General features: G+C 52.1%; 1 protein-coding gene across 3 annotated transcripts in view; it reads right to left on the reverse strand.

Moving 5' to 3' along the window:
- Window positions 1–26,092, reverse strand: part of LHX4 (LIM homeobox 4) — a 41,825-nt gene extending 15,733 nt beyond the window's left edge. Inside the window, exons 1-3 of one of the 3 annotated variants that reach the window (XM_032463613.1) lie at window positions 25,666–26,092; window positions 24,910–25,043; window positions 8,188–8,359 (exon numbers count right to left, since the gene is read on the reverse strand). In XM_032463613.1, coding sequence (XP_032319504.1) covers window positions 8,188–8,359; window positions 24,910–25,043; window positions 25,666–25,853 — 494 coding nt within the window. In that variant the 5' untranslated portion in view covers window positions 25,854–26,092. The other 2 variants (XM_032463614.1, XM_032463615.1) reach the window with 2 other exon arrangements.
- Between the last annotated feature and the right edge of the window lie 1,122 nt (window positions 26,093–27,214).

The raw sequence follows: 27,214 nt of genomic DNA on the forward strand, positions 1-27,214 counted from the left end.
GGTCTTGCCCAACATCACACAGCCCAGTTACTGGCAGAAAAAGGTTTACAGCCCAACTCTCTCTTCCTCCAGCCAAACTTCCCTGCTTTCCTTGCTGGGGCTAGGTTTGCTGCCCAAGAAGCAATGGGACATGTAGGATCTGACCCTCTTCTACAAGCCCACCTCTCTTAATTTTTGTGCATGTAGCATGCACCACGGGATTTCACGTGAGCTATCTTGTTGAAAGCATACAACAGCCCAACCTGTCGTATTATTATTCCCTTTCCAGAGATGGGGACAGGTTGAGAGCGGTCAACAACTGGCCCAACACAGTCTCCCTCCTTCCCCCAGCCACCTAATCTGCCCTCCTTACTCTGGGCTAATTCTTCTCTGCCAAGTTGTTAGCTCAGCTATTACCAAATTACTCTGTGCAGAAGCGCCACCTGGGATGTTTGCTTCAAAGCAGAAAAGCGATCCCTGACTCCTGATTCTAGGCCCAGAATCCACACTTTTCACAAGCCCCGCGCGGATGACCCCATGCTGCTCTGGCAGGGACCATTCTTCCAGAAATGCTGTGTAATGGAGGCGCTCAGCCCTCCTGCAGCATCTGCAGGTTGCCTGTTGATTCTTGAGCCCTTCAAGACCTAAGGACGCATTCTCAGCGGTGGTGCGGCAAGCCTGTGACAGGCAGCTGCGTCCCACCCCGCTGCCACCACAGCCCAGGCCAGCCCGCTGCACTGACCCACCACACCCAAGACTACCACTGGGCCCAAAGCTGGTCCGTGGCTTTTCCTCAAGTGGGGCTTCCAGGGGCACTGGCAGATCCCAGGAACCGGAGCAACAAGCCAGAGACTGGCTCTCACTGGACCCTTGTCTGACCTCAGCCAGAGACTCAGCAGGCCACGGGCCCCTGAGCGCTGGGCTCAGGAATTGCAGGAGCTGTGAGGGCAACATGGCCAAAGAGGGGCTTGTGGCAGGAAGTCATAGCCTGGCCCAGAGGGGATGAGAGGGGAGGGGCTGCCGACTGGAAAAGCTTGAGAGAGGCCTGAGAGAGGAAAGAGGCAGAGAGAATGGAAAGAGAGGGGATTTTGGAGGCGGGACCTCGTGACTTGGTACCTGAATGGCAGGGGTTGGGAGGGGAAGGAGACAGCCTGCTGCCACTGGCTGGTATGTTTTCAAAGAAGCCGCCCCCATCTCCCACTCCATCACCCTGATCCCTCTTTGCTTGGAGACCATGTTTCCACAGCCCAGATGCCATCTGATCTGCAACTATTTGGTTCCAGACAGATGCCCCCAAGGCAGAAAGGTTTCCAGATGCAGGTTCCACAGATGTCAGGAGCCTTCACCCCGAGGCTGGGCTCCGGGAGGGCGGAGGGTGGGCGGGCACAGCTGAACGGGAGCGCTCTGGGCCCGGCAGACAGATAATCCGGGGACTCATCACCGCCTGATATACGGCCTCAGGTCCCAGGGGGTACTGCTCAGCTAAGTAATTGCTTCTGCCTTGATTACAGGCCTTTGCAAATGACTGTGGGCCTGGTCCCACCAGTGTGTTTGAATCTTACAAATGTCCATACGCACAGCTACTATCTGGGCCATCTGATCGTTACCTTAAAAGGTTTAATTTGCTTAGCGAGGGAATTAGACTATAAACTATTCAGAAATTATGGAAAGTCACACATCAAAGAGACCCTCCCCTTGTGAGCTCCTGAAGCACAATTTGCTAGAGCGTGTGTGTGTGTGTGTGTGTGTGTGTGTGTGTGTGTGTAAGTGTTGCCCAGCAGGTGTGTCGTTGTCAGAAATAACAAATGGCTCAGCAAGAACCTGGCCCCAGATTTCACCCACAACCATCCCAGAACTGAAGTGGCCTCTCCCTGGGGCAACGGGGCCCAGGCTAGCTAGAGGCAGCCACACCATCACAGGCTGGACCCTCCGGGCAGAGCTGGGAACCCCGCTCTAGGAAGTGAAGGCTGAGGGCTTCAGTTACTGCCACAGAGCTCTGGACCACACAGGGATGGATGGCATCCTGTGGTGAAAACTCACGACAGCTCCACATACCACCCATCAACGAGAGGGGGACAGCTGTTCCATCACCTGACCTGCCATTGCCACTGGAAACAAGCCCCACTTCCCTCCCCAGGACCCCTGTCTGGCCCAAGGCCTTCTGCAGCCTCTGCCCCCAGGACCCTCCATCTCTCTTTTTCCCGCCTCCCTACATAGATGCACTGTCATGGCCTTAATAAGAACAGCTAGCAATAATCATGGAAACTAAGCACTTCCTTCCTTCGTCTTGCTCAGGCCTCACAGTGACTCAGAAAAGTGGACATTCCCATTATTACTGCCCCTTCTTCCAGATGGGACAGTGAGGCTCAGAGAGGTCTCGTGTCCCAAATTCACACCGAGCCTGGATTTAAACCCAACACCTGCTCCCTCTCTGACGTCCACCTTGGAGAGAGGTTGAGCGGGCCTTTCCCCGCATTACCTGGTGTCCCGTGGGCATCTGCCCAGCTGAGGGATGGAGGACCCGGTCTCTGGACTGATTGGGCCAAGGTCACTAATGAAGCCCTGGCTGGAGCCAGTGAAACCAGCTTGCAGCCGGGCCAAACACAGAGCGAGCCGGAGCTGAAACAGGCTGTTCTGAACTGCAGGGATAAATCAGCAGCTCCCGGGCTCCCAAGGACACCGCTCACCTGCCCTTGGCTGACAGCCATGCTGAGACTGACTGGCTGGGGGAGGGGACACAGCTCCCACTGAGGAGCAGTACGAGGGCCCTTGGTCTACCGGTCCCCGCAGTGCCAGGCAGGAGGGCCTGGGGCCAGGGACACACCCCCAGAGAAGCATGACGTTTTAGACAGGAACCCCCTGGCATGGCAGTCACCCCCAGAACATCTCCCACCCTTTCCCACAGCCCCCTCTGGCAGGCAGGTGTGAGCACACATACCTGGTGGCCAGGGCACAGCTTGAAAGTCCCCACAAGTCTAGAATGTTCTTGAAGGCTGTGCTTTACCTTTAAGATTTGTGTGACTTTTGCCCTCTCTTTTATTCCATAGCTGTTTGTTTTCATATGATAATAACCACCGGTGTGTTTCTCAAATCTTCATGTAAATCAGCTTGGCTTCGTCTTTATCCTGAGGTTTATCCCGCGGGCACTGCCCTGTGCCCTCTCCTCTAGCCAGGCTACCCCACCTCCAGTCATCTCAGTGGGAGGGTCTCAAAGCTGAGGGGAGGAGGGGGCAGGAGAAGCGGGCAGGCCCAGCCCTGAGGGAGGACTCTGATGGCCAGTCCTCCAGGGCCACAGGTCAAGTGAACACACCCAGGGTCAGAAGCCCAGAAATACAGCCTCCAGCATGAAGCACCCAGCTGTGCGGAACACAGTTTACCACTATTTTCTTCCCATTTCACAGCAGCTCTGTGGGTTAGAATGGCACCTCTTAACAGATAAAGGAATGAGGCTCAGGGAGGCCTAGCCACTTTTTTGCTGACCAACAGCTGGTAAAAGACAGGACAGGAATTCAGCCAAGCTCCCTTTGGGTTCACCAGGCCACTCTGCTTGTAAAACATCTTCCTTTTGTGAAGTGCTCCTGTGTATCAGGTCGTCTAAAACAGCCACCATTAGCATTCCCATTTTTCCTGCAGAAGACACTGGAGCTCAGAGATGTTAAGGAACTTGCTTAAGGAACCCCAGCACTTGAACCAGTTCTTGGAGCAGAAAACTGGTTTTCAACATACTTCAGAGTAAGGGAGCTACCAGCTTTGTCCCAGGACCCAGTCAGTGATGAGGAGACCCAGAAGCCCAGATCCCAGATCCCACACCCCTGCTCTCCCCAAGGACCTGGGGACCCTCCACATGCTGGATGCACAATTCAGAAAGGACCTGCTTGATTCAAATTAACATAGCCTTGGAAACACTCTGCGTTAGTCAACTCAGTGCCTCTCTTCTCAGGCCTCAGAACTTTATTTCCGTTGGAGAAGGGGAGCCAAGGAGCCAAGGACCCAAGAGGCAAAAAACAACAAAAAACAACAAACAGCAAAAATCAGCCAGTGTTACTGAGCAAGACAGAGTTCAACAGACACCCCCGTCCCCCACCACGAAAATGCAACAACCACAGAGTACAACCTTCCAACCATACTTCTTTCTTGGTCTGTGCACACGCCAACGTCGCCCTCTGCTGCCAGTCACCAGTACTACCACGTCTCACAGGCTGAAGGCTGGTGGAAGCCAACCTCCAGCTTTCCTCTTGGTCCTCCCCCAACTTCTGGGGTCTTACACACCTCTAGCTAGACACGCCCCACAGGAGAGTCTTGATTCACAAAACTTCATGCAAAATCAAAGATGCCCCTGGAGTTGTGCAAAGCAGTGGCCCTGACCCTTGTTACAGGCAAAGAGATTTAAAATATCGATCCTGGAACTTAGGACCACAGTGTTGATCGGTGAGGTCCATGAATCCTGCCCTCTGCCTCTGAGCAGGGCTTTGGGGCAAATATCATAAAAGGATAGTGCCTTTTCTTTTCCTCTTTTTCTTCAAGGAGCATAGAGAAGCTGCCTCTGACCAGGCATCCTCCAAGGGCCACAGCTGAGAGCACTCTGAGGTCTGACAGGCAAATTCAAGTGCGTGCACCTGCCGGCCCTCTCGAAGTTGCCAGAGGTGACTCTGCCACCTAGTGTGAGAAGAGGGAGAGACCTAGGGTTCCTGAGACTGCCCCCCACCCCGCCTCATGTTCTGTTCCCAGGGCCCCTCTGCAATGTGCCATCTGAAAGCAAGCGCCTTTCATGAGCTGAAATGAGGAGCCGGTTCTGTGGTCAAATCACAGCCTGAGCCCCAAGTGGGCAGCGGGTCTCAAGACCCCTGTGGATGGGAGGTGATGCCACTCTGACCCAAGACAATTCTCCCTCCCTGTCCTCACCGAGGACTGTACCAAACTGTACCTGCCGCTGTGCCTTCCTGTTCCAAACAGCTACGGTCCCAAAAAGCTGGGTGAGGCCTGACTGCCTGTAAATCCAAGGGTCCTCCCTGGGGCTTCAGAGCTGGCCGATCTTCGTGTGTGGTTGCCCCTCCACTGGTAGTGGGGGAAATCCCTTCAGCTTTAAATCTCTCTCTGCAAGCACCCCCATCACAGAGTTAACGATCCGGATTCGGCACTGAATCTGCGATCAGCTCCCTGCTTTCCAAGAGGATCGAGCCCTAAGAGTGGGCCACTTTATGAAGCAGAGGGGTCCAGTGGGATAGGGGAGTGACCGTGGCTAACAGCCTGTGCCTCCGTGACTCACAGGACGCTAAGTCAGGTACAGAAGACACTGGTCACTGGAGAGAGTTGCAAATTCACTATGTAATCTACTCTTTGTTGCATCAAACCCAGTGACGGCCTATGGGCAAGGCTTGGAGCCAGGTGAGCGCACAGGGGACAGAAAAAAGTATGACTAATAAGCCTTTCCTCAAGCCAGCAAGGAAGCTCAAAAAGGTGTGTGAGGAGTGAGCAAAACAAGGCAGCTGGTGCCGCGTCACCAGGACAGAGAAGGGGCAAGGTGGCCGGGTCTCTGAGGGGCTCCCTCCACTGACGAGGTGGACACATTGCCATGGAAGGATGGGGAGCCCTTGAGAGGGTGGACATCACCCCTGGACAATAAATAGCCTGGGGCAGGGTGTGGAGATGGGAAAATGTAGAACGTGCCTGGGAAAGGGGTCACCCTGCAGGGGTATCGGGTACCCAAGGAAAGCAGTCAGCTAGGACTGGGTGAGGGACTGGGTGCAGAGCAGAAGGCTCTGGCGGAACAATATGTCTGGAATATTCTGTAGGCAGAAGGGGCCCTGCCAAAGGAGCTGGGAGTGGGTGGTGGGGGTCATGACTTGAGCTGTGAGGTAGGACACTGGTCTGGTGGGGAGGCATGTGGGCAGCAGGGGGTGGGGAAATCAGTAGGGACCTTACTGATGAGCCGGGGGCCAGGGCCACGGCCTGGGGGAGTAACTGTCATTGCTATTTCTGGTGTCAGGCTTATGGCTCTCAGGCCTGTGCTCATCTCCCCTTGCCGCCTCCTGGGTCTAGAGAGACTGTCTTTCCTTAGCACTACTTCTCCCAAACCCAAACCTGCACTCCAGCTGCTGCCACCTCCCTTTCCTAAGCCTGGAGCCAGCCAGTCAAGGTCCTAACATCAGACAGCTCCCTAGGGCACTGCTGGGGCTCAGAGGAGCTTCGCTGGTGACAGAGCCCTAGTTCTGTGGTCCTGACTGGCCTCGCCTGCACCCCAGCCAGAGTTCTGACCCTCGGACTTCTCAGCACCTACCCTGTCCCCAGATGGGCAAGAAGGCGACATGGACTCTTGCTCGTCCCTGGAGCTCAGCCAGACTTTCCAAAGGTACAGGGACAGACAGGAGATGGGGCACTGACCCTGGAAGCAGGGACAGCTCACCCAACCCCCAAGGCCAGGCCACCCACCTACTTCTTCCTGCCCTACATACACACGCGCACGCGCGAGCACACACACACACACACACACACACACACACACGATGAAATTCGCCCCATCCAGGGGCCCGTAGGGCTGCCATGGTGCTTGGTCAGGGCATCCGTGAGAGAGGAAGGTAGAGGCAAACTCTTGCTGCTGAGAACGGATGTGAGTGGAGGAGACGGAACTGTGTAAATGCCAGAATAAGGGAAATGAGGCAAGGGTCAGAGGTGGGAAAAGCAAAAGGAAGATGGGGAGAAAGGGGAGCAGTCCACAGAAAAGACGGGGGAAGGACAAGCGGCCCACCCCTCACCTGGAACCATCAAGCGTCTGCTGGGTGTGCCTGAGCTAACCATGCCCCGCTCTCAGGGGCTCCAGCACAGACACAAGTGTGCACACACCCACACACGCACACACTCTCACAGGGAAAGAACAGTGCACATTTGACCAACGTGATCCCACTTTGTGATAAGAATGAGTGCTGCCTTCAGGAGACAAGCCACAGAGGTAGCTCCAGTGGTGACCGAGAGCCTCTTCAAAATGCTTTTCAACTCACACAGGACTAACAAAACTTGAGAATCCTCAGAAATCCAAATTACTCACTCCCCGCAGTAAGACCTTGGGGAGGATGTGGGAGAAATCGTGTTCTGTATTCAGGACTGGCATTTCTCCCAATCTCTCCTGCCTGTCTCCAGAATACTCATCCTCTGAAGGCTGCGCGCATCCCTCCAGAGCTTGCTCACTCGTGCCCAGCGTTTCCGGGCCTTGGCGAGCCTGACGGTCCCATCACAATCCGCACACCCTGTGGGCCTCCCACACTGGGCTCAGTGTCACCGACGGATACTCCCCGCTCCTGTTCTTGGCCTTGCTGTTACCAGCTGGTCCACATCAGCTGAGGCACCAGCCTAAGTGCCTCAGATAATACATTCTGGGAGAGAAGTTCCAGACTAAATGCCAGGGAAAATAAATTCTAAGAGATTCTCTCACCTTGATCTGAAGCTCAACAGGATTTTTTTCTGATGGATCCAATCCCAGAATGAAAAATCAAGGACAGCTAACATTCAGGTATCAGGCACTGTCCTAAGGACTTTACACATGCTGACTCATTCAAAACTAATTAACAACCCTATTGTTATCAGCCCCATTTTACTGAGGCACAGTGAAGTTAAATAACTCGACCAAGAGCACACAGCCAATAAGTGGGTTCAAATACAGGCAGATTCAGAGCTCTAAACCATCACACAAAACCATCTCTTCATCATCTTTCCATTGAAGTTGATGACACTGTCTGAGCCTGGCTCAACCCCTACCAGAAGCAACTTTTCTCTGAGGCCTTTGAAGCAGCCATGGAGATACGTTTAGATCTGGGACACCAATCTCAAAGCACCACTCTGAAAGTCGCAGGAATGATACAGCCAAGTGCCCTGAGGCACCAACTCACCAAGACAGAGAGAGCAACTCTTTGGGGGATTTGCAGGGATCCTGCAGACCCTGGAGAAGTCCGGCTCCTCCTCCTGCCGGCACCCCAGCCTGCCCCTTGCAGAGCGCATGTGAGGCCGAGACTCTGGGCCTCGAGGAGTGATGGGGTCAGTGATCAGATGGGGGACCTCAGTGGAGAACAGCCTCTCAGCACCAGGATTCTCCTGCCCCACCCAGGATGGATCCCGCCCTTCCCACCTGCCTCGCTGCAAGCTTCCCCCTCACTGCACGGGGAGAGGCAGTCATGCCGGGGGAAGAAGAGTGAGGTGCGCACCCCAGTTCTGACTTACTTGAAGAAGTCCTCTTTGCAGTAGACACTCCCGGCCCTGGAGAAGCACCTGTCAGCCAGCTGCATCTGGCAGTCTGCACACTTGAGGCAGGAGCTGTGCCAGTGTCTGTCCAGGACCTTCAGGATGAACTTGTCCAGAATATGCTGGTTGCAGCCAGCACACTGGGGGATCTCTGTAGAGAGAAGTGAGAGAGGCAGCGTGAGCCTTCTGCACAGCACTGCTAACTGGACCAGGCGCTGTGTAGCTGCCTTCCCATCCTGCCTGTTTTGGGAAAGGACATAACCCAAACTCCCAAGGCTGCCACATACAGTTGTGTAGGTTGTACACTGCACAAAGGTACCTGCTCAAAGGAGTAGACTGGGACTGAAACCCAATCCACACTTTGCTGGCCTGACTTTGGGTGGCTTTGGCTCAGAGGGGTCGCCTGTTTCTAAGAGCTCCACGAGGCTCACACTTACGCCAGCTGCAATTCCACAGCTGATGGCCAGGAAGACCCAACAACGTTCACCTCTATTTCCATGACATTTTCACTACTGGGTGGAATTTGTTCTAAAAACATCAGCCTCTAAAGTAAGCTCTGCCTAGGCATGAACTGAGAGGCCATCTGGCCTGAAAAGCAAATGATGTGTGACGGGTAGGTCCATGACTGAAGATGTTCCTGGAGAAAGAATCTCAGCATTTTAATGAACTGCAAAAGATACCATGACTCAATCAACATTCCCAACTAATATGCCTTCCTGGACTGCAGACAGGAAATCTAGAAACTGCTCTTCCAGACTCCCTTGCGGCATGGGTTCCAAATGTGATTTAGAGTCTGCCAGTCAGATGCACTTAGGAGAGACTTGAATTCAGAACTGAGTTAATGGAGGCACAGCAGAGGGGCAGGCTCCTTTTGTGCTGGAGTGGAGCATGGCAGAGTCTCCGAGGTTCTGTGGTTTTAATGTCCCGATCAATCATGGCAGAGGCAATGAAATTCTGGAGGTTGGTAGTTTTTCCCAGAAGCTTGGCCCAGAGCTTGCTCCACTGAGTTCAAGGTCATCTAATCCATGCCTGGTACTTTAATAGTGGATTCTGTTGTCTGCAGCTGAACCCTAACCACCGCCCTGCCTGTTGCTGTGCTGGGTGACTTCCTATCCAAGGTCTGTTCCTCTACCATCCCATCTCTGCCAAGGGATTGCTTAGTTTTGTCACTGAAATAGTTTCAAAATGTATAAAATGGTCAGGCTGAAATAGTTTCAAAATGTATAAAATGGTCAGGCTTCCACAGCTGAGCGAACAAATAGTGCTAGCATCTCTAGCCATTTTCCCTCATCCTTTTCCTCAAAAAAGGGAAGGACAAATATTAAGAATGAAAACATTAAAGTGCCAGCGTTGGCCTCCTGTGGTAGCCTCCTGATACAGGACATCATGAGGCTGGTAGCCCTGTGGTCCCTCACCTCTATTATAAACATCGCTTGCTGATACCCTGTCCTTCCCGTTAGAAGGTGGGATCCTCAGGGAGTAGGAATCATGTCTCCTTCTCAGCTTTGTATCCTCACTGCCTAGCAGAGTGCCTGGCAGACAAGAGTAACTCCACAGATACTTACCACTGAATAAATTGGGGATCAAATCCTCCCTAAAAAGCCTACCTCAAAGCAATCTGTCACTAGTTCCTCCTTCATGCTCCTAAACGTCAACAAAAGGAGTAAGGCCAAGTCTCTAATGAGTCACTTGTGTTTCTTGATTCATACTGCTTGTTGGTGATGATCTAATTTTAAAGTGTTAACATAAGGGAGTTAGCCTCAAGGCAATAGGGGAAAAATTTAAACACATCTAAACCTATGTAGAGAGAAAGCTTTCTCAAGTATTAAGCCATTTGTATCTAAAACTTATAGACAGGCTATTGGGACATTCACTAAGGGTCATCATTAGCCTTGTACACACACGTCAGTCTTGGACCCAATTAAACCCCAGCAAGGCCTTCATGGCCTCGGCAGCCACCATCTGCCTGAAAGTCAGACTCACTAGATGTCTTGCCCTTTGACCTGACTCTCAGACCAAAATGCCCCATGGAAACTACCAGACGCATGTAGGCCTGGACACTTGCTACCTGTCCCAGTTCATATGGAATTTTTTTTCAATCGCAAAAGTTTTCCTCCTTGATAAAGAAACTGTTCAACCATTAAGTACTTACCAGGGAGTCCCAGCAAAATGCTAAGCACGTAACAGATAAAGGAACTTCCATCGCATAAGAGGGGCTAGGTAGGGCGCAGGGTAAGGTGGTGGGTTCTGAAGCCAGGCTGCCTAATTCTGAATCCTGGCTCTGCTTTCTAACCTTGAACAAATTACTTGGCCCCCCTCTGCCTCAGTTTTCTCTCATGTCAAGGCGGGGGGATGATGCTGACAGCACCTGCAGGACTGCTGCGAAGATAAACGAACCAGTACATGCAGGACAGGGCTTGGTACACAGGAGGTGCTCATTAAAGGTTTGCTACTAGGAGATAAGATAACTGCAGTCACCAAGTGAGAGCCGTTGTGCTGATGACGGCTGAGGGAAAGGAAAGTTAGGGGCCCACTTCCTTGGGCCTGATCTCACTGAGCTCCCAAGAACCCCCACATAGAAGTCAAAACCCTCACGCGGAGGTTCGCAGGGTCCCCATCACACAGCAGCTATGCCGTGGCTTGGGGGCGCACTTGACGCACCACATGCCTGACTCTCACGGGGAAGGTCAGGGACTGGCAGCCCTGGAGAGGCCGGGAGGGCTCTGAGAGCAAGGGCCTTACCAGCTGAGAGGTTTGGATGAGAAGAGGTGAGACTGTGAGGAGGGAGGGGTGGGTAGCCTCGAGCTCCGGTGGTGTGACCAGCCCAGCCTGGACAAGGGGCGGGGACAACTCAGCTAAGCAGAGCCATCGAGGCAGAGGGAGGGCTGATCTCCTGCAGGCGTCCGTGTTTGGGGCAGTGGCAGCTGCTGAGCCGGGGGCTTGAAGAAGGAGGCGCGGAGGAAGACTGCGCGGGCATCATTTTGCAAGGGCGGGGAAGGCAGCCGTGCGGATCGGGGACGAGGTGTGGGGACGCGCGGGTGCAGGACTGCCTGCGCTGTGGGCCACGGGGGTGGGGCGGGTGGCTTGGCTCGATAGGGGACAGGGGAGCCAGGTACTGGGCCAGCAGAAGCAAATTAACCCTTGGAGAGCCCGGTGGGGACCGGCCCTACGCCTCCGGGGGTGTGGAGCCGGCTCCCGCTCCCTCTCTGCGCCGACCCAGCGCCCGAGTAAGAGGACCACCAATTCCCACCTAATTGTTGTTTGGCCTCCGAGGAAAGAGACGGCTATATTTCTCCTCCCGGCCACAAATGCACGGGGATGAGGGCGAGGAAGCATGCCCATAAAATTTATTTCTAGCAAGGTATCTACCGGGAGCCTTAATATGATGAGTATTCAAGGGAGAATACATTAAGTCTAATGTATGCGGGGAGGGCGGGCAGGGGAGTTGTAGAGGCTTGGAAGCCCAGACAACATCACGTTTAGGAGCAACACTAAAAGCAGACGGACGAGCCGTTTCAGCCTCTAGCTTGCAGGGGATGCTTCATGCGGGCTCAGGCTCGGCTGCCCAAACTAGGGGTGAGAAAGTGAGAGAGAGAGGGGTGTGGGGCCTTGGGACCCACCTGGGGTCCTCGGGTTTGGCGAAAATGCAAGGGACATTACTAAGGATGCATTTTTCATTAAAAGAAAGCAAAACCTTTCCCACTGCATTCCACTATAGATTTTGAGAGAGAGTTTTTTAAAACAAAGATGATGTAGAAATGGTTTAAGAGATCCACAATATACCAATAATTATAGTAAAACCAGGCGTCCAGAGCCTGTGATGAACTATACCGGGTCCTGAATGTCTATTTCCTCAGTAATTCACACAACCGGGTGAGGGAGTTACTTTATCTCCATTTTACATATGAGGAAACTGAGCCCAGGAGAGGTCAAGTGTCCAAGGTCTCACAGCAGAACCAGGATTTGAACTGAGACTGTGTGTGACAGGGCCTCACTCAACCTGAGAGCTGAGGGTCTGAGACACCACCTCACCTGGCTTGAGGGTCTGAGACACCACCTCACCCTGTCATTTTATGGAGGAGAGATGGAGGCGGAGAGATAGTCTCAAAGCTGCTCTGTGTACAGTTACAGAGTAGATGAGCCCCTGGCCTCTGGTGCTCCCTAACACCTGGCATTTGCCTGAGGCATAGATTTCGATCCTTCGGACAGATATGCACGTGTCATATGGGGCAGACACCTAGTGCCCAGGGAGGGCTGGGGGCGGGAGCTCCTGTCCCGCTGACCCCCTGCGTCCAGCTGCAAGGTGCCAGGTTGTTGATGACATCGTCAAGTTCAGATTCATCCCTGCCTGTGAGGGGGTGGAGGCCTGTGAACTTCGACTCCACTTCAGGTGACAGCACTCCATGCAATTATTTGGATTAGTGTGAAATGTAAGCTATCTAGATAATTTTCAAAGAGCAACAACATAAGTCTTTTTTTTAATCTATAATAAATTATGATTTTTAAAAATAACTTGGAGAATCTGAACAGGACAGAGGTTATGTAGGTCTCCTACAAGAAATAAAGTTGTAACCAAAATTTCCAAGTAGTGAGAGGATTTCCAAATCCCTAGTAAACCCAAGTTATTCGTGTGGTATTTACTATCACGAAATTTTACTTTAAAAACTGGAATTTAAACAGTCACCGAGACAGAATTTGATCTATAAACTCAGTTTCTGATCTGAGCAGTCATTTCATTTAAGATGAAAATTTTTATTTTATCTGCAGGAAAGTGTCCTGTGGTGATGCTCTCTGCAGGGGCTCTGCAAAGGGTAAACTCAGGCATGAAAAGACAGCTACGCCTCTGGAACAACCAAGGTTGCTGGACCACACAGTACAATACACTCCCATCAGCAGGGCCGCCCCCCAGAGTCTTAGACGGACACAGAGCAAGGCACAGACCTACGCCCGCAGGGAGAAGGGCTGCACGCAGCTATCCATGCAGACACCCTCCCACACACTCGCACAGACACATCTCGCACAGTCAGGTGTACACACATATTCACACATACCGTTAACACAAAGACACACATAACAGACACACTCACATATACATTCAGACACACAAGAGAAACACAATCACAAAGATACACTGAGATATACACACTTATACATAGACAAAGGCACCCACACATACCACATTCACTCAGACACACACATTTGCACACACTCATGTACACATATACCACAGATACTAACACACACTCACACATGCACAAGCATACTCTCATAAAATGGCTGAGGCATTGCAATTCTGGAAAGAAAAAACAATTCGTCTGAAGTCATGCTGTGTCAATGGAGAGGAAGCCATCACTCTCCCACCCTGGGGTGGTGGGGAAAGTGGACAGTGAGTGAAAAAGAAGGCTAAGGGGGAGTAGAAACATTTTGCTAAAATACCTTTTTGGAAAACTCTTGGGGGAATTTGAAAGTTTTCAGCTCTGTTTAGAGTTTAGGTCTCCAAATTTTTAGGTCTGCCAGATCGTTTACAACAAATCCCAGATCAGAGTTTGAGATCCTGATTCTACCATGTATGTGATCTTGGTCAAACTATTTAACCTCTTTAAGCCTCAATTTTCTTATCTGTAAAAAGGAGATAATAAAACACCAGTCTCTCAGGGTTGCTGTGTGATCACATCAGTGAATGAGTATAAAACACTTGGCCCCATAATACCTTTGTCTAAGCTCAATGGTCTCCATTCTCTCAGGGCCAGTCACCCACAAGGTGGATTTATATATTTAAAGTATATCAAAATTATTTCATGCTTCATTATTTCCCAATATAATTTCCCCACCCCCACCGTCAAAACACTCAAAACTCTCCCCCATCGCCCTAGTTCTAAAGCATCTGGAAAAGTACAACCCTCTCTTAACAGCATAATCCCAGAGTATGCACAGCAGATAATGCAACACTACAAGGTTCAGTTTTCTTGAAATAAAGAAATCTGTCCGTCTTTCCTCCACAGAATGAGGGCAAATTTGCCAGACCTTGGTGAATGGTGGGGGGTGGGGGGACTGGGGCCACCAACTACCCGATCTCACTTCACTTTTGCTGTAATGTATTCAGGTAAGAGTGGATTGAGTTCAAATTAACATTTGAGGCTTCTAGTCTTATCTTGGAGACACCAAAATGCCCAATGGCAAAGTGACTATTTCTTATTTGATAAGAAATAGCTAAAAATCCTTTGCCTGTAGTCATAACCTGGTTCTTCATGAAGGAAGCTTATAAAATCCACAGCATGATGCCCAGACCTCAAATCACCTGAAGTACCATAGTGGGGGCACAGGGGGTTTGTTTTTCAGAGTGGTCCATCAAACAGTGGATTCCTTTTTAAATACCCAAATTCCTCCATCAGTAAAGTTTCAGAAAGCTGGGACGTGGAAGGGATCAAAAGGTCTGATGTGGTCTGTGGTAGACCACACTGCCCACCCCACTCTGGTGATATATAAGAAGTACTGTGCATTTTTATTCCCCACTCACGTTTCTTCATTTCCAAGAAACTGCTCTCAAGGAACCAGGGGGCACCATGAAACATTTCAGAGACGGTTTGTGTTTGTTTGTTTATTTGATCGATTTTAATTCTTTGAAAAATTGTGTTTTCTATCTCTTTGGTCACAGAAGATCAACAAGGTTAGGAAAAACATTTTTTTTCCCACTAAAGACACTAAAACTAGAACCAACACACTTGACAATGACTTCTAGAATGTGTATCTTTCTGGGAAAATGACTTAGAATTTCAGATACTTCCATTGGACTCACAATGCTGGTGAATACTTGAATATCTTAAAGACAGTTACTTTGTACTGGTAGGAATAATGCTCATTTAACCACAGTCTCAGAACAGATTAATATTTTGTAAAATTTGAACTTTGATGGGCCACTGTGGAGTCCTGCAAGGTATTGATTTTTCACTGCCTTTTGGAGGAGTAGAGATTCCTATTTTTGTTTCACAATTTGACTTGACAGCCTAATGCCCAGGAAAAGGTTTTCCTTGCTTCTTTCAGGATAGGGAGCCAGTCCGTGGGAAATGCTTCCAGGTTCCCTGTTTATGGACCCCACAATACTCCCAGTCGGCTTGGCTGTCCTCTTTGGATACCCAGGAGCACTCCAGCCAGCTTAGGGAGGCTCCATCTGCAAGATGGGAACGGTGATTGTGGTCTTTAAGATTGCCAGCACTTTGAATTTTGTTAAGTACTTGCAAATCTGCAAGTTCATTTACTCTCCTGGAGAGCCTGTGAAAACTGAACCTCTACATTTAAAAGGACTTTCCTAAGGGCACACAGTTGGGGGCCAAACTAGAGCTAGAACCTTCTGTATCTCAGATAAAGATTCTGATTCTGGGGCTGACTGGAGACCAAGGCTTCCAACAGTGCTCACCAGAGCCACACTGCTATTTGGTGGGCTTCACCCCAAACCCTTTTGCTGGTGATTTCACTCCAGGAGTAAGTAGTTTTTTGAGCCCTGTCTTAAATAACATTTGGCTGATGTATTTTTCTAAAAATATGTAATTCTATTTATTTGTTAAGTTTCTTTACTGACTACAAACTGAAAGAAGGAGCCAAATGGGGCTTTAAGGAAACATGCATACAACTGAAATATTATGCAAATAGTTTTCTTGGAATTCTCCATTTCTTCCCCATATATAAGGAGGACAAAACAACAGCTAATGGCAGACAGCGCTGCTCTGTTACCTAAGGTTCTCTGAGTAAGTGAGAAAGAAGGTGGTTTTGAAAAGGTAGAGCAGGAAAGTACTCTCAGTGGGACCTTATTGATTCAGGCTGGGGATGACTAAGCCTAAAGCGTGTCGATAGAAGACCACAGGACATATCAAATACGAGAGCAGGCTGGCCTAAACTCATACCTAAGTTCTGGAACAGCCAAGTCTAAGGACTGTAACAGAGGTACAGCTAAATTAAAATTAAATCAATTAAAAGTTCTGTTATTCAATACATACTTTAAAATAAAACCTTCCAGTTCATAGTCGCCACCATCACCATTGACAATATAATTCTATTTTCTGGTCACAACTCCCCCTTTTAAATCACCTGATAATTGTGGACTGAAGAAATGGAGGCTGAGACCCAGGATGCAGTTTTATATGACACATCATAACTAGATGTATCTGGTTTTTTCCCTTCCTGGCTCTCTATTTGCTATTTTCCTACTAAAGGCAATTCATTTGTATTGAAGAGCTTATAGCTTCCTTATTTATATGTTCCCTTATTCTAAACCAATGCATTGTGAAGAGATCATAACATAATTTTCCAAAATTTTAAAAATACACTTCCTCTTAAGGGGTCTTCATAACCTAGTAAGAATGCTCTCATAAATAACACAGCTGAAGCACAACACTCCAATATTAATTCTTTCAAGGTTAAGGATAAAAGGTGGATTGAACATTGTGGTACTTTGTGATGGTGATGACAGCATTAAACGTAGTAGTGACCTGGGCCAGCCACAAAAATATTGGGAAAAGTGAAAAAAAAACTGGCATCACATTTAAGGTAAATTACATTCTCTATTATAATTCTATTCACTTACATACTTGAAAAATACATCCATCTACACATCTTATCTAATTTCTACTTTTTTTCTAGTTTCTCTTGACAAATGACTGACAACTGGAAAAGTCAGAAAATCCTTTTCATATTGGCAATGATCATGCCTAACATTGTCTTTCCCTCCACTTCTCCAGAATCCTTCCCATCATAGGTCTTATTTGTTTCATTTGGTGGTTTGAGGTCCCTTTGAAAATCTCCTTTGTTCTTTTCCTGCTTAGCTCAAAGAGAGTAATGTCTTCAATCAAAGATCAAATTCAAAAGTGTCCTGGAGACAATTTCGATGTTACCATTTTAAGGTTGAATTTGGAATAACATTTTAATAGGGGTCCTATAGTGAATAAAATAAGGAATATAAACATGTACTTGCAGGTATAGGATTATCTTGTAGATTATATATTGATACGAAATTATTTATTTTCAGTAGAATATCGAACATTCTCAGTGATTGCAAATAAAACAGAAAATCACATTAAACAAATCCGTAACCGTCTACGGAAATGCCATAGAGATATCTCTATTTCCACTCCATTTTTCACATGTAATCATTGCTAAATCTCCACAATGTATTTTTCTGATGTCTCATTCTGTGGCAATATTCCATATGTTTGGCACCCTCTCCCTCATAAGAAGAAACTTTCAATTAATTTGGCTGCAAGTTTTGTCTCTATTAAGCTATTCCCAGAACCAATCCCGTAACCCCCTAACATTATAATTAAAGCAAATTATACTTTAAAGGCACTTGGGGGGTGAGATACCGGCGTAAAACATCTGTGACTAGACTCAGACTGAGAGAGGGAGGGGAATGGGGGGCTCTGAGAAGAGAAATCCACCAAAATAACAGTAGGACTTAGGAGTTGCCTCCCTCCCAGGATAATTTGCCAGTTCACCACTAACACAGTTCACCCCTAACACAGTTCACGCAAAGAACATTTTCCAAGGGAGAATCAATTTCAATTTTACCAATTAAACCCAACCTGTCCACCTACCCGCAGCGGCAGAGCCTCAAAATGGTTGATTTGTGCTCCATTTGGAGCAGGGCTCCTATAAAATTGAGGACTAGAAAAGGTAAAAAAAAAAAAAAAAAGTCACAGTGGTATTTATTTGTAGCTGATTTTTTCCTACCACAAACAACAACAGCCCAGCTCCCAGCTCCGCTTCTGTTCTGAATCCAGAAACTGTTCTTCCCTCCCAAGTCTCCTGGAAATAGTGAGATGGATCTGATCCCCCTGAAGCTTGCTGGGCGTTCAACCCCACAAGACCCTGGTGCTCAGAATTCCTGCACAAACCCATGCTCCTCCCTGCAAAGATCTCACAAAGTAAGGAAGAGACAGAGGAAGGAAAAGAGAAAGGCAGAAGAGAGAGAAGGAAGACAGACATTCAAGCCACAGTGGAATTAAAACAGGAGGCCCTGTTTGCTTACTTCTGTGTTATGGGCTTCGTTAACACACATTCCAGGAAGGGAGGAAAGAAAGAAAATCATTACAAAAGTAAGGCTCCCCTCCACAGCCATCTCCAACAGCAGCAATCTATACAGTGATGCATCTGCCACAGCTGCCTCCATCTACCCTCAACGTTGGGTTTCCCAAAGTGGGCAAGATTACCCCTTTAGCAGCTAAACTGGTTCCAAGTCTCTGCATTCCAAAGCTTCTCAGCTCAAATCCTGATAAATTTCCCCAATTGAAAGAAATGGCACAAGGTCCCTCCATCCAACTCCACCAACCCTCCCTGCTCCACAACTCTTCATTTTGGAGGCGACTAGTTTCCCAGCCAGAGAAAACCACAAAATATCCACCATTACTGACTAAAACAAGAGGCTCAAAGGAGATTTCTTAACAGTGCGATAGAAAGAAAGGTTAGTCCCGGTTAACTAATTTCCCACCCCTGGGCGACTGCAGGTGCATCTCCCTCCCCTTCCTGCACTGCTGCCTTCCCAGCACCCGGGTCTCTCTGGGTTCTGTCTGCTAATGTAGTGCTAAGTAGTCACTAATTGCCTGTAGCACAGAGTGAAAGGGCACTAAAATCCGAGGCAAAAGGTATTAGGACAATGGAAATGGTCAGGACTCGAGGCTGTCTACACCTGGTCAGCGGGGTCTGCGGGTCACTGTTCAAAATACAACACGCCCCTGCAGGCTGTGTTTTGTCAGTTCAATGGAAAGACATTGCTTTGCTGGTTTCTGTCTGCCTCGACCCTCATCTCACCTCTAGAAGGACCTGATTTTTAAACATTAACCCTGGTATTTGGTCGAGTAGGCGGCCTCCAGGACGTCTTGAGAACTCACCTCGCTCTAACCCCCAGGGCGTTCAGCCTACAGTTCTTGCCTTAACCCGGCTTTGTTTTGGGGAGTGTCAAGAGAGAGGTACACCTAGCTTGGGTATTCTTTCCTTTAACTTCCTGCCGTTCCCAGTTTCTTCCCGTTCGGGTTTTGCTAGTAATTCCTCATCTCCCTGATCAGTTCCACCCTTCAGAATCCATTAAAAGACATTCCCCTGCCTATTAAAAAAAAAAAAAAAAGTCCCCTCCTTGTTGAAGCTAACCTCGGAGCCCCAAGGAGTGAAGCCTTCGCTGAGTCCCAGGTCAGCCGCGGCTTGCTCTGTTAGAAGGTGGGCGCAACCTGCAGACAGCTCCATTTCGCCTTCCCGGGCTCACAGTCACCAACTCCCTCCCTGGGTCGAAGTTAACTTACCTTAGCGGCTGCCCAGGTAGAGACCTCGTCTCTCTTGCGCCTGCCATGTCTGGAGGGCTCTTCTCGGTCCGCTCAGCGCGAGGAGCAGGGCAAGAAGCCGAGGCTCCAACACCGGCAGGGAGCGCGAAGCGCGGGGACCCGCGGGCTTCCTCCAGGCTCTGTCCCGGAGGAGCCGCTCCCAAAATAGGAGAGCTGCTTTCTAAGGGTTAAAAAGTCACGGAAAGTTTTGTGCCGCCCACGTTGGGGTTTGGGTTTGTCTTCCCAAATGCTTGGCACGAAAAGGACATGGGGAGGAAGAGGGCTTACAGCCCAGGCTCCTCTCTCAAAGCGCGCCGTCTGCGCTCCCACCTGCAGCTCCTTTCCCCGCGGAAAACGGCTTTACCGGCTCCAAAGAGGCAGGAAACGGGTCCCAGGCTTGGCCCAGCCTCAGTCCGCTCCGGATAATAAACTAGGAATAGGAAAGGGCAAGGCGAAGGAGGAAAAGGGCCGAGGCGCAGGAATACCGGATCGCCGGGCGGTAACTGAGCCTCTTTTGCCCCCTTCGCATCTTCGACCTCCACTCGGGGCGGCGGGACGCGGTGCGCGTGAAGCCCGCTCCACGGGAAGGGCCGCCCTGAGCGCACCTGCCTTGCCTTTGAGAGCCCTCAAAAACCCAGGGCACGCGGCGGGGGCGCTCCGGACCGTGCGCCGCCCTCAAGCGCGCAGCAAAAGCTTGTGGTAGCAATGGATCGCCATTCCCCCGGGCCACCCAAGCCGGCGCCTGCCCGCGGGGCGGAGGAGCTCTGCCCTGGTGGCAGCGAGGTCACGCAGGTCGTGCTCCCAGACCCGAGGACGCCGCTCCCGCCCGGCCCCGCCTGGCTTTGTTTTTCCGCGAGAATGGACCAGGCGATGAAACCACTCGAAGTAGGTCCTACCTCCTCGTCTGTTTCGACTTTCCGTCTTCCCTGGGCACTGACGCGGGACCACTCAGTGCATACCTTCGCCTCTCACCTGCCCTACCTGCCTGCTCCTTGTCCCGGTTAAATCGTTAATTCCGCTCCCTGAACGCCCTGAGACTGCGGCTTCCCAAGGAGGGTTCCCCTCCACCCTCTCTGTCCCCTCTGATCCAGGCAGAAGAACGGAGGAGACCGGAGTCAGCGCGCCAGCCGCGGTCACCCGGGTTTCTCCAAATTCCCTCTGGGTGGTGCATAGCTCTGGTCCAAAGCTGGGACGGGATCCGAAGCGCCAATCCACTTCTGAATCTGCCCTCGAGGGCCCAAATCTGCCGGCGGGGACAGACAGCCTGACCTTTAAAAGTTGGCCCGTGCCTTATAATATTTCTGTAATGCGGGGAAAAGAGGTTTGTGGTGTCGAGGGCTTCTGTTTGAATTTCTGTGTCGGAATCTGAAGGAATCTCAATCTCTCTACATATTTTTCTCCGTGTTGTTTTTGTTTTTGTTTCCACCCCCCCTCCCACCCCCCACCCCCGCACCATGAGAAAAGGCAGAATGGGAAGAGCAAATCGCTGCTCCAGAGTTTCAGAGAACTCCCGGCAGGGAAATGAGTCCACTCCACACCCTTAAGGAATGACCTACAAGAGGATAAGGATGTTCACCTTACCCAGGAGCGCCAGGAAAGGAAGAAAGGGTAGTGGGGCGTCCTGGAGAAGTCCTTCACCCAGATCCCAGCAAATACAAAATAAAATGCCCTTAACCCACATCTTCAGGGTTCGCAAGAGCTTCAAGATGTAGATGTTAGGAGACAAGGAAGGGGGATGCCTGACGCCCCGGGCCTGCTCCCCATTTACCACCCCAGCCAGGACTGGGCAATTCCTTCCTTCCTCCCGCCGGGTTGGCCCGCTCTCCAGCCAGCATTCCGGGATGTCCGCTGCCCTTTCCTCGGTGCTCCGGGAGACTACGTGGGAGATAGGCCAAAATTAACAGCAAGGGGTCGATAAAAGCCCACCACCCTGTATGTCCCGCACTGTTCCCAAAAGTCTTGGCCAGCGGGACCCAGATGTGTGGGCAAACTGGCGGATTCGGAGAGGAGAGAGGTTCGGAGAAAGCTGGGAGGCCCTCACCGCACCCAGCGCTGTCCGGGGTCAGGCTCTGTGGGAACTAGGACCTTGGCCTCCCCACACCGCTGACGGAGGCAGCGGGGACAACCGTGGACAGGGCAGGTTGTGCCCCGAACGAGAGACACACTCCCACCCTAAATTGTGGACCAAGAAGCCGGGACCCACCAGCTTAGGACGAAGTCCTTTTCTGAATCTATCCACCCGCTCCCACAAAACACTGAGCTCTTTCTTTCAAAGGGGTCCCCTGCCCATGCTGGACATGACCCTGAGGGTGCCACCTCCTGCAAACGACGCTCCTGCAACCCAGAGCAAGGAGTCGGGGTTTGAGTTCCTTACAAAACACAGACCGGAGGCGGGAGCAGGGATGCCCCGCCGACCCGTCCTAGATTTAAGGGGGGTGGTGCTCTTGGCCCCAAGTTGCTCTCGGGTCGCTCCCAGTCTCCTCCCGCCCGATTCTTCCGAGCTTCTTGCCCCAGGCCTACGCCCCTCAAACGGATAAATACCCCTAAGCTTGCCCGGAGAAGTCGGGCCACCCAGGGGCTCTCGGAGCTGTGAGGTCCGACCCGCCTCGCTACCTCACAGCGGTGAAGCAGGAGGACGAGCGCGCTAAGGACAAGGCCGCCTGGGAGCAAGGAGTGGCAGCAGGTGGGGGCGGGGGGCTGTTACAGGGTGCAAGGAAGAGGGCCAACAAGAGAGATGTGATTACATTACTTGGTAACGTTTTCCTGAAGGGAATACGCCTCAACTGTCCCCCCAAAGCAAAAGAATATTCTGCCTGCTGCTGAAACATTCCAACTCTTAAAATGCCCCTAGAGGCCAGGACACCAGAGGCACCGAGGTGGGGGGATCCCTAGACCTGTGCTCCCAAGTGCTCCATTTGCAGTGGCTCAGGGTGGAGAAGCCCAACGTGTGTTGAGGAGGAGCCCAAACCTTCCAATTGGCAGGTTGAAGGGACCTCTCTTGGAAAGGCTCTCTGTTGTCTTCCCTCCCCACCCCCAAGGTTTAAACACCCACAGCCTAGGATTACCCCTGTTCCTCCCTGAGGCCCAAGGGCATGTCCACCCCTGCATGGAATTCTTAGGCCACTCAGCCCCATATCCCAGGAAAGAGAATGATTGGGTGTATGTGTGTGAGGGGACCAGCCCCCTAGTTCCCAGCACCAGCAGCTAGACCTGCTGCAAGGAGGAAGGGTACAATCCACAAATGCCCCCAAAAGAAAAAAAAAAAGCTGGATCCCAAAGCCTTCAAGGATTGGGCCCCTCAATTTTGGCCACGGCCTCCTCCAACCCAGGCCAGAGAAACAGGGCAAGATGAAAGGAAGGACAGACAACCCCCTCCTGCTCCAGCCTACCCTGGATGGGGTACCCTGGGATGAGAGTCCCCTTCTCTTCCTCATTAAGTTTCCACAGCTCAAACCCAGACTCCAAGCCCTGGCGAACTGTACCTCTGAAGGCGAGTTCTAGGCATTGTGGGAAATCGAATTCCTGACGTCAAAATCAAAGTTGTCTCTGAGTAAGAGAAACAAAAAGTGAGACCATCTGAGAGTGTGTGGTGCATCCTAAGAGAGGCTTTCAGAGCAAAACCCATCGTCTTTCCTTGTGGGCCTAACACACAGGCCACCTACGGACCACAACTGTTAAAGCACAGCCATACTGAAACAGGAACAGGAGTCACACATACCTTTGGCCATTCGCACACTCCCCTCACTCTCACAGAGCTACATTCAGCTTAAGGACTTGGAGTACCTTTGCCAGGATTTGTCTTTCTGTTTGTGCAGGGGCTGACAACCCACTCCCTCCCTGCCCTAAGTAGGGTGGGGGCAGTAAGGAGGCAGTGAACCCCCAACGCCTTCTACAGACATCTTAGTCAGCAGTAAACTCCCCAAGACACAGCCCAGACATGGAACTGTTTGCCAACAGTTCGCAGAAAAAGACAAACTGTGGGATATAATCAAGGAACAACCTAAGTAGGTTTGGGTGAAGCTATCCATCCTCTTCTAGTCCCGTCTCACAAACTTTCCAGGAAGTCGGGAGAGGGGTGGCTACACACGCTCACCTGCCTGCCTTTTAAGGTATAGCTGGGGCAGAAACCTTGTCATGGAGAGCCGGGGCGCAGGAGGGCGCGCTCCTGCACCTAGTTCGTAGGTAGGCATCATCCGTGGATGAGCGGGTCTTTACTTAAACCTCAAAGATGTAGCTACAGCTCCACTGAAGAAGTTGCAGACGGAAGCACAGCCGCTTGGCAAGCGGAGTGAGGGAGCCCTTCGTCTCTCCACCGTGCCCACGGGCATTCTGCAGAACCCGCGAGCCTGCTGGGTATGGCTCATGAGGCTCCTGCCACACGCGGGCGACGCCACAGAACCTGCTCTGGCCTCCGCACAGATTCTCCATCGAAGACTGCGTTTGCGAGTGAGGGACAGAGACAGCTTTCCACAGGAAAATCCCCGTGTGCGCAGCGTGAGCGCGCGCGCGCGCGCGCACACGCACACACACACACACACACACACACACACACACACACACACACACACATACACCTGAGGATAAAAAGGCCCTGAGCTCCCGCCGCTTTGCTAATTTCGGGCGCGGGAAAGAAAGCGGGCTCGCGAGTAAAGGGACTGCACGCTCTAGTCTCTCCCCTTCCTAATCTGAGCCATCCCGAGAGCCCGCCCTCGCGTGCGCCAAGGTTGCACCGTGAGTTCACAACTTTGTTCCGGCACTTCTCCCTGCCTTCATTCCTCGGCTAGCTGGAATAGGAGCCGACAGTCCCCGGCAGCGCAAGGCGGCGGGCGCCGCGGACAGCAGCGGCTGGAGACGCACCAGGCGCGCACGCCCTGCGCGCGGGGACATAGCGTGTGGCCTGGGCTTCTGCGCCGCCAGTCCCGGGGGCGGGGGACGCACTCTCCAACTTCCCGCCAGCTGGGGTGAAGTTGCACTAGGGATACTGTGAGCTTTGACTGTACCCGGCCCCGGGGCGGGGGTAGGATTTGGGAGGACCACCCCAGCCCTCAGGCCTGGCCTGCAGCTCTTTTCCCTGGTGTCCCCAAACAACACTCTCCCCAATGCTCCTAGGAAAGCCATGGGCTGGAGATACTCGGTTCGGTACCCTTGGCTCTCCTCGAGCACGATCCGGGAGGCTTTCACTTTTGGCCCCAAAAGCCAAAGGCCAGGACCTTCAAACGCACTCTGGCCAGTCTCCTGCCCTCTGAACGCCTCTGCGCCCGGGCCGCCAGCCCCTCGCCCCGCCCGGCCCCTCCGGTCCAGGCTCCGCACAGCGTCCGGCCCACCCCAAACCAGCCAAGGTTGCTGGCTGTCTTGTTATCAGAATAAATCAGCGAGAAAGGGTGGGGGGGAGGTGTCTTACGTTGCATCGGCACACCAAGCATCTCCGGGAGCCCCTTGACAGCCCCCTCCGCGGGGACAGCTGCGCTCTGCATCATCTCGGAGCGAGAGCCAGCGAGTCGCAGTCTATGGAGATCTCTTGCTCTCTCGCTCAAGCTGGATTCAAAAATTTAAAAATAATAATAAAAAACCCAACCAGACCGCCGAAGTCACGGTGGAAGCCGGACCCTCCGCCTCTCAGGGAGGATTCCACAGGCTGCCTGGCCCCCTCCCCCCGCCAGTCCTCAGTCTGTTTCAAATCCCTTTGATCTCGCTCTCCCGGGTTGGTGCACATCCCGGATTGAGGAGACGCTGTTGCTGCAGCTCTGGCTTTTTTCCCCTCCTCCCTCCCCCGCCCGCTTCTCTCCCCCTCCCCCTCCACCCTTCGCGTGCCGGCCGCCCGGGAGGCCGCGGTCACCCAGGCATTTTGATTCATTCACACTGCAGGAACGGCCGTGACGTCGCTTTCCGCAGGGAGGCCCGCCCTTCAGCCAAGCCCCCCACCCAGCAGCGAGCGGCGGACCCAGGCCAGGGTGGGGGGTCCTGGTGCCCCGAGAGAGGCCGGCGGGGCAGGAGGGCGGGACCGCACGGAGCGGGGCGGGGCCTCACCGGCCACCCCGCCACCCCCCTCCACACACACGCCGCTCCCCGCGGTGCGGGCTAGAGCCCCGGGATAAATACTGCGGCTGGTTCGGCCGCGGCAGCAGGTGGTCCTGGGACGGCGGCGTCCGGGGCTCACAGGTTTCTGTAGGTCCTCCGGGGGTTCCGGCCCCGGCCGACGGCTCGTGTCCTCTCCGCCCCTCCGTTGGGGCCAAGGGGCGGGGAAGGGCGGGGCAGGCCGTCCGGAGGCCGGGGCCGCACGGCTGTGTCTTCCCGTCGCGCGCGCTCGGTCCCGGGCTTCTCCCAGCCGGACCTAGCGCGCTCCATAACTAGATGACTCCATCCTCCTCCTCCTCCTCTTCTCCTCCGGCCAATTTCTTTCCCGCCGGCGCTTCCCAGCCCTTGCTCTGTCTCCCCCGCGTCTGGCTGAGGCCGGGCCAGGGACAGCCCGTACTCAGCCCGGAACGCGCGAGTCACGCAGCAGGCGGCGGCGGCCCGGGGAAGGCGGCCAGCGGCTGTGCGCGGAGGTGGCCGCCGGTGCGCGCCCCCTCACGCCGCGGCCTGCAGCCTTGATGCCGCTCTTCCGTCCTCCTCCGCCCCGTCCCCGCTGCTCTGCCCGGTCCGCTCGGCGAGTCCTGCCCTGGGTCCTCAGAGACCGCTCTGCCTACCCCGCTGCCACCGCGGGCGCTTTGAACAACTCCCCGCCTCGCGCGTGCGGGGCGGCAGCGTGCACACCCACCCCCCGGGGCTAACCGGCGAAGAGGCGCGTGTTGCTTATGGTCTCTACAAGACGTAAAAACAAATTCTAAACGCGGGTTCCTGGAGGAAATAAAACAGAAGGCCCAGCGCTGGGACAGGTCTCCGCCGAGGTTCCCTCGTGCTTCGTCAGATACTCGACGCCACCTGACTGTAGGCTGGGGAAGCCCGTCCCCTCTGCCACAGGACTCGGAGGCTCTCCGGATCCCAGCCCTCGCGACACCCCATTCTGAATTTCGTTCCAGAGATGTAGACAGATGTGTCCTCCCTGCCTAGTGGGGTCCAGCTCGGGTGGAAAGGGGGACTTTGTGCCCTCTCCAACCTTCCAGCACGTCCCCTGCTTTTTCTCCTGGCTTTGTCAACCCCACCAGGGTTGATGAGGGACAAACATGAGGGTGTGGGAGGATAGCGTGGCTGTCAGCACTTAGAATTTGTTTTCAGTGAAGTCACAATGACGTCTGTGTGTTTTGGTACTGGGTTGGCATCATCTCTTGCCCTGTTTACCTTCGAGGTAACTCCAGTGGGCAAGAAAAAAGCCAAGAACCTGGTGACATTTTTAGCGTTTACCAAAATGTTTTCTATAAAAATTTAAGTAGTAAATGCGGGGAATTTCTAGCCTCATTAACAGTCAAAAAAATCGTAGTGCATACTTCTTTTTGTCTGTTCAATGAAAAACTGGGTAGAGGGGGAGGGAATCGTAGAACTCAGTGCTGGTGAAGGTGCTTCGAGACTGGTACCCTCACAAATATTGCTCGTGTTTTTATAAACTCTTCAATTCGTTTGGAAAGCAGCTAGGCATTATGTATCAAACCCATACATTTTTTCATTCCCTTTAGCCCATGTAATTCCACTTTTTAGTGTCTGTTCCACAGAAATAATAAAATTTGAAAAAAAGTTTCATTCAGGAAGATGCTTATTACAGCATTTCATCT

This window comes from Camelus ferus, chromosome 21 (genome assembly GCF_009834535.1).
Source record: "Camelus ferus isolate YT-003-E chromosome 21, BCGSAC_Cfer_1.0, whole genome shotgun sequence".
Lineage (NCBI taxonomy): Eukaryota > Metazoa > Chordata > Mammalia > Artiodactyla > Camelidae > Camelus > Camelus ferus.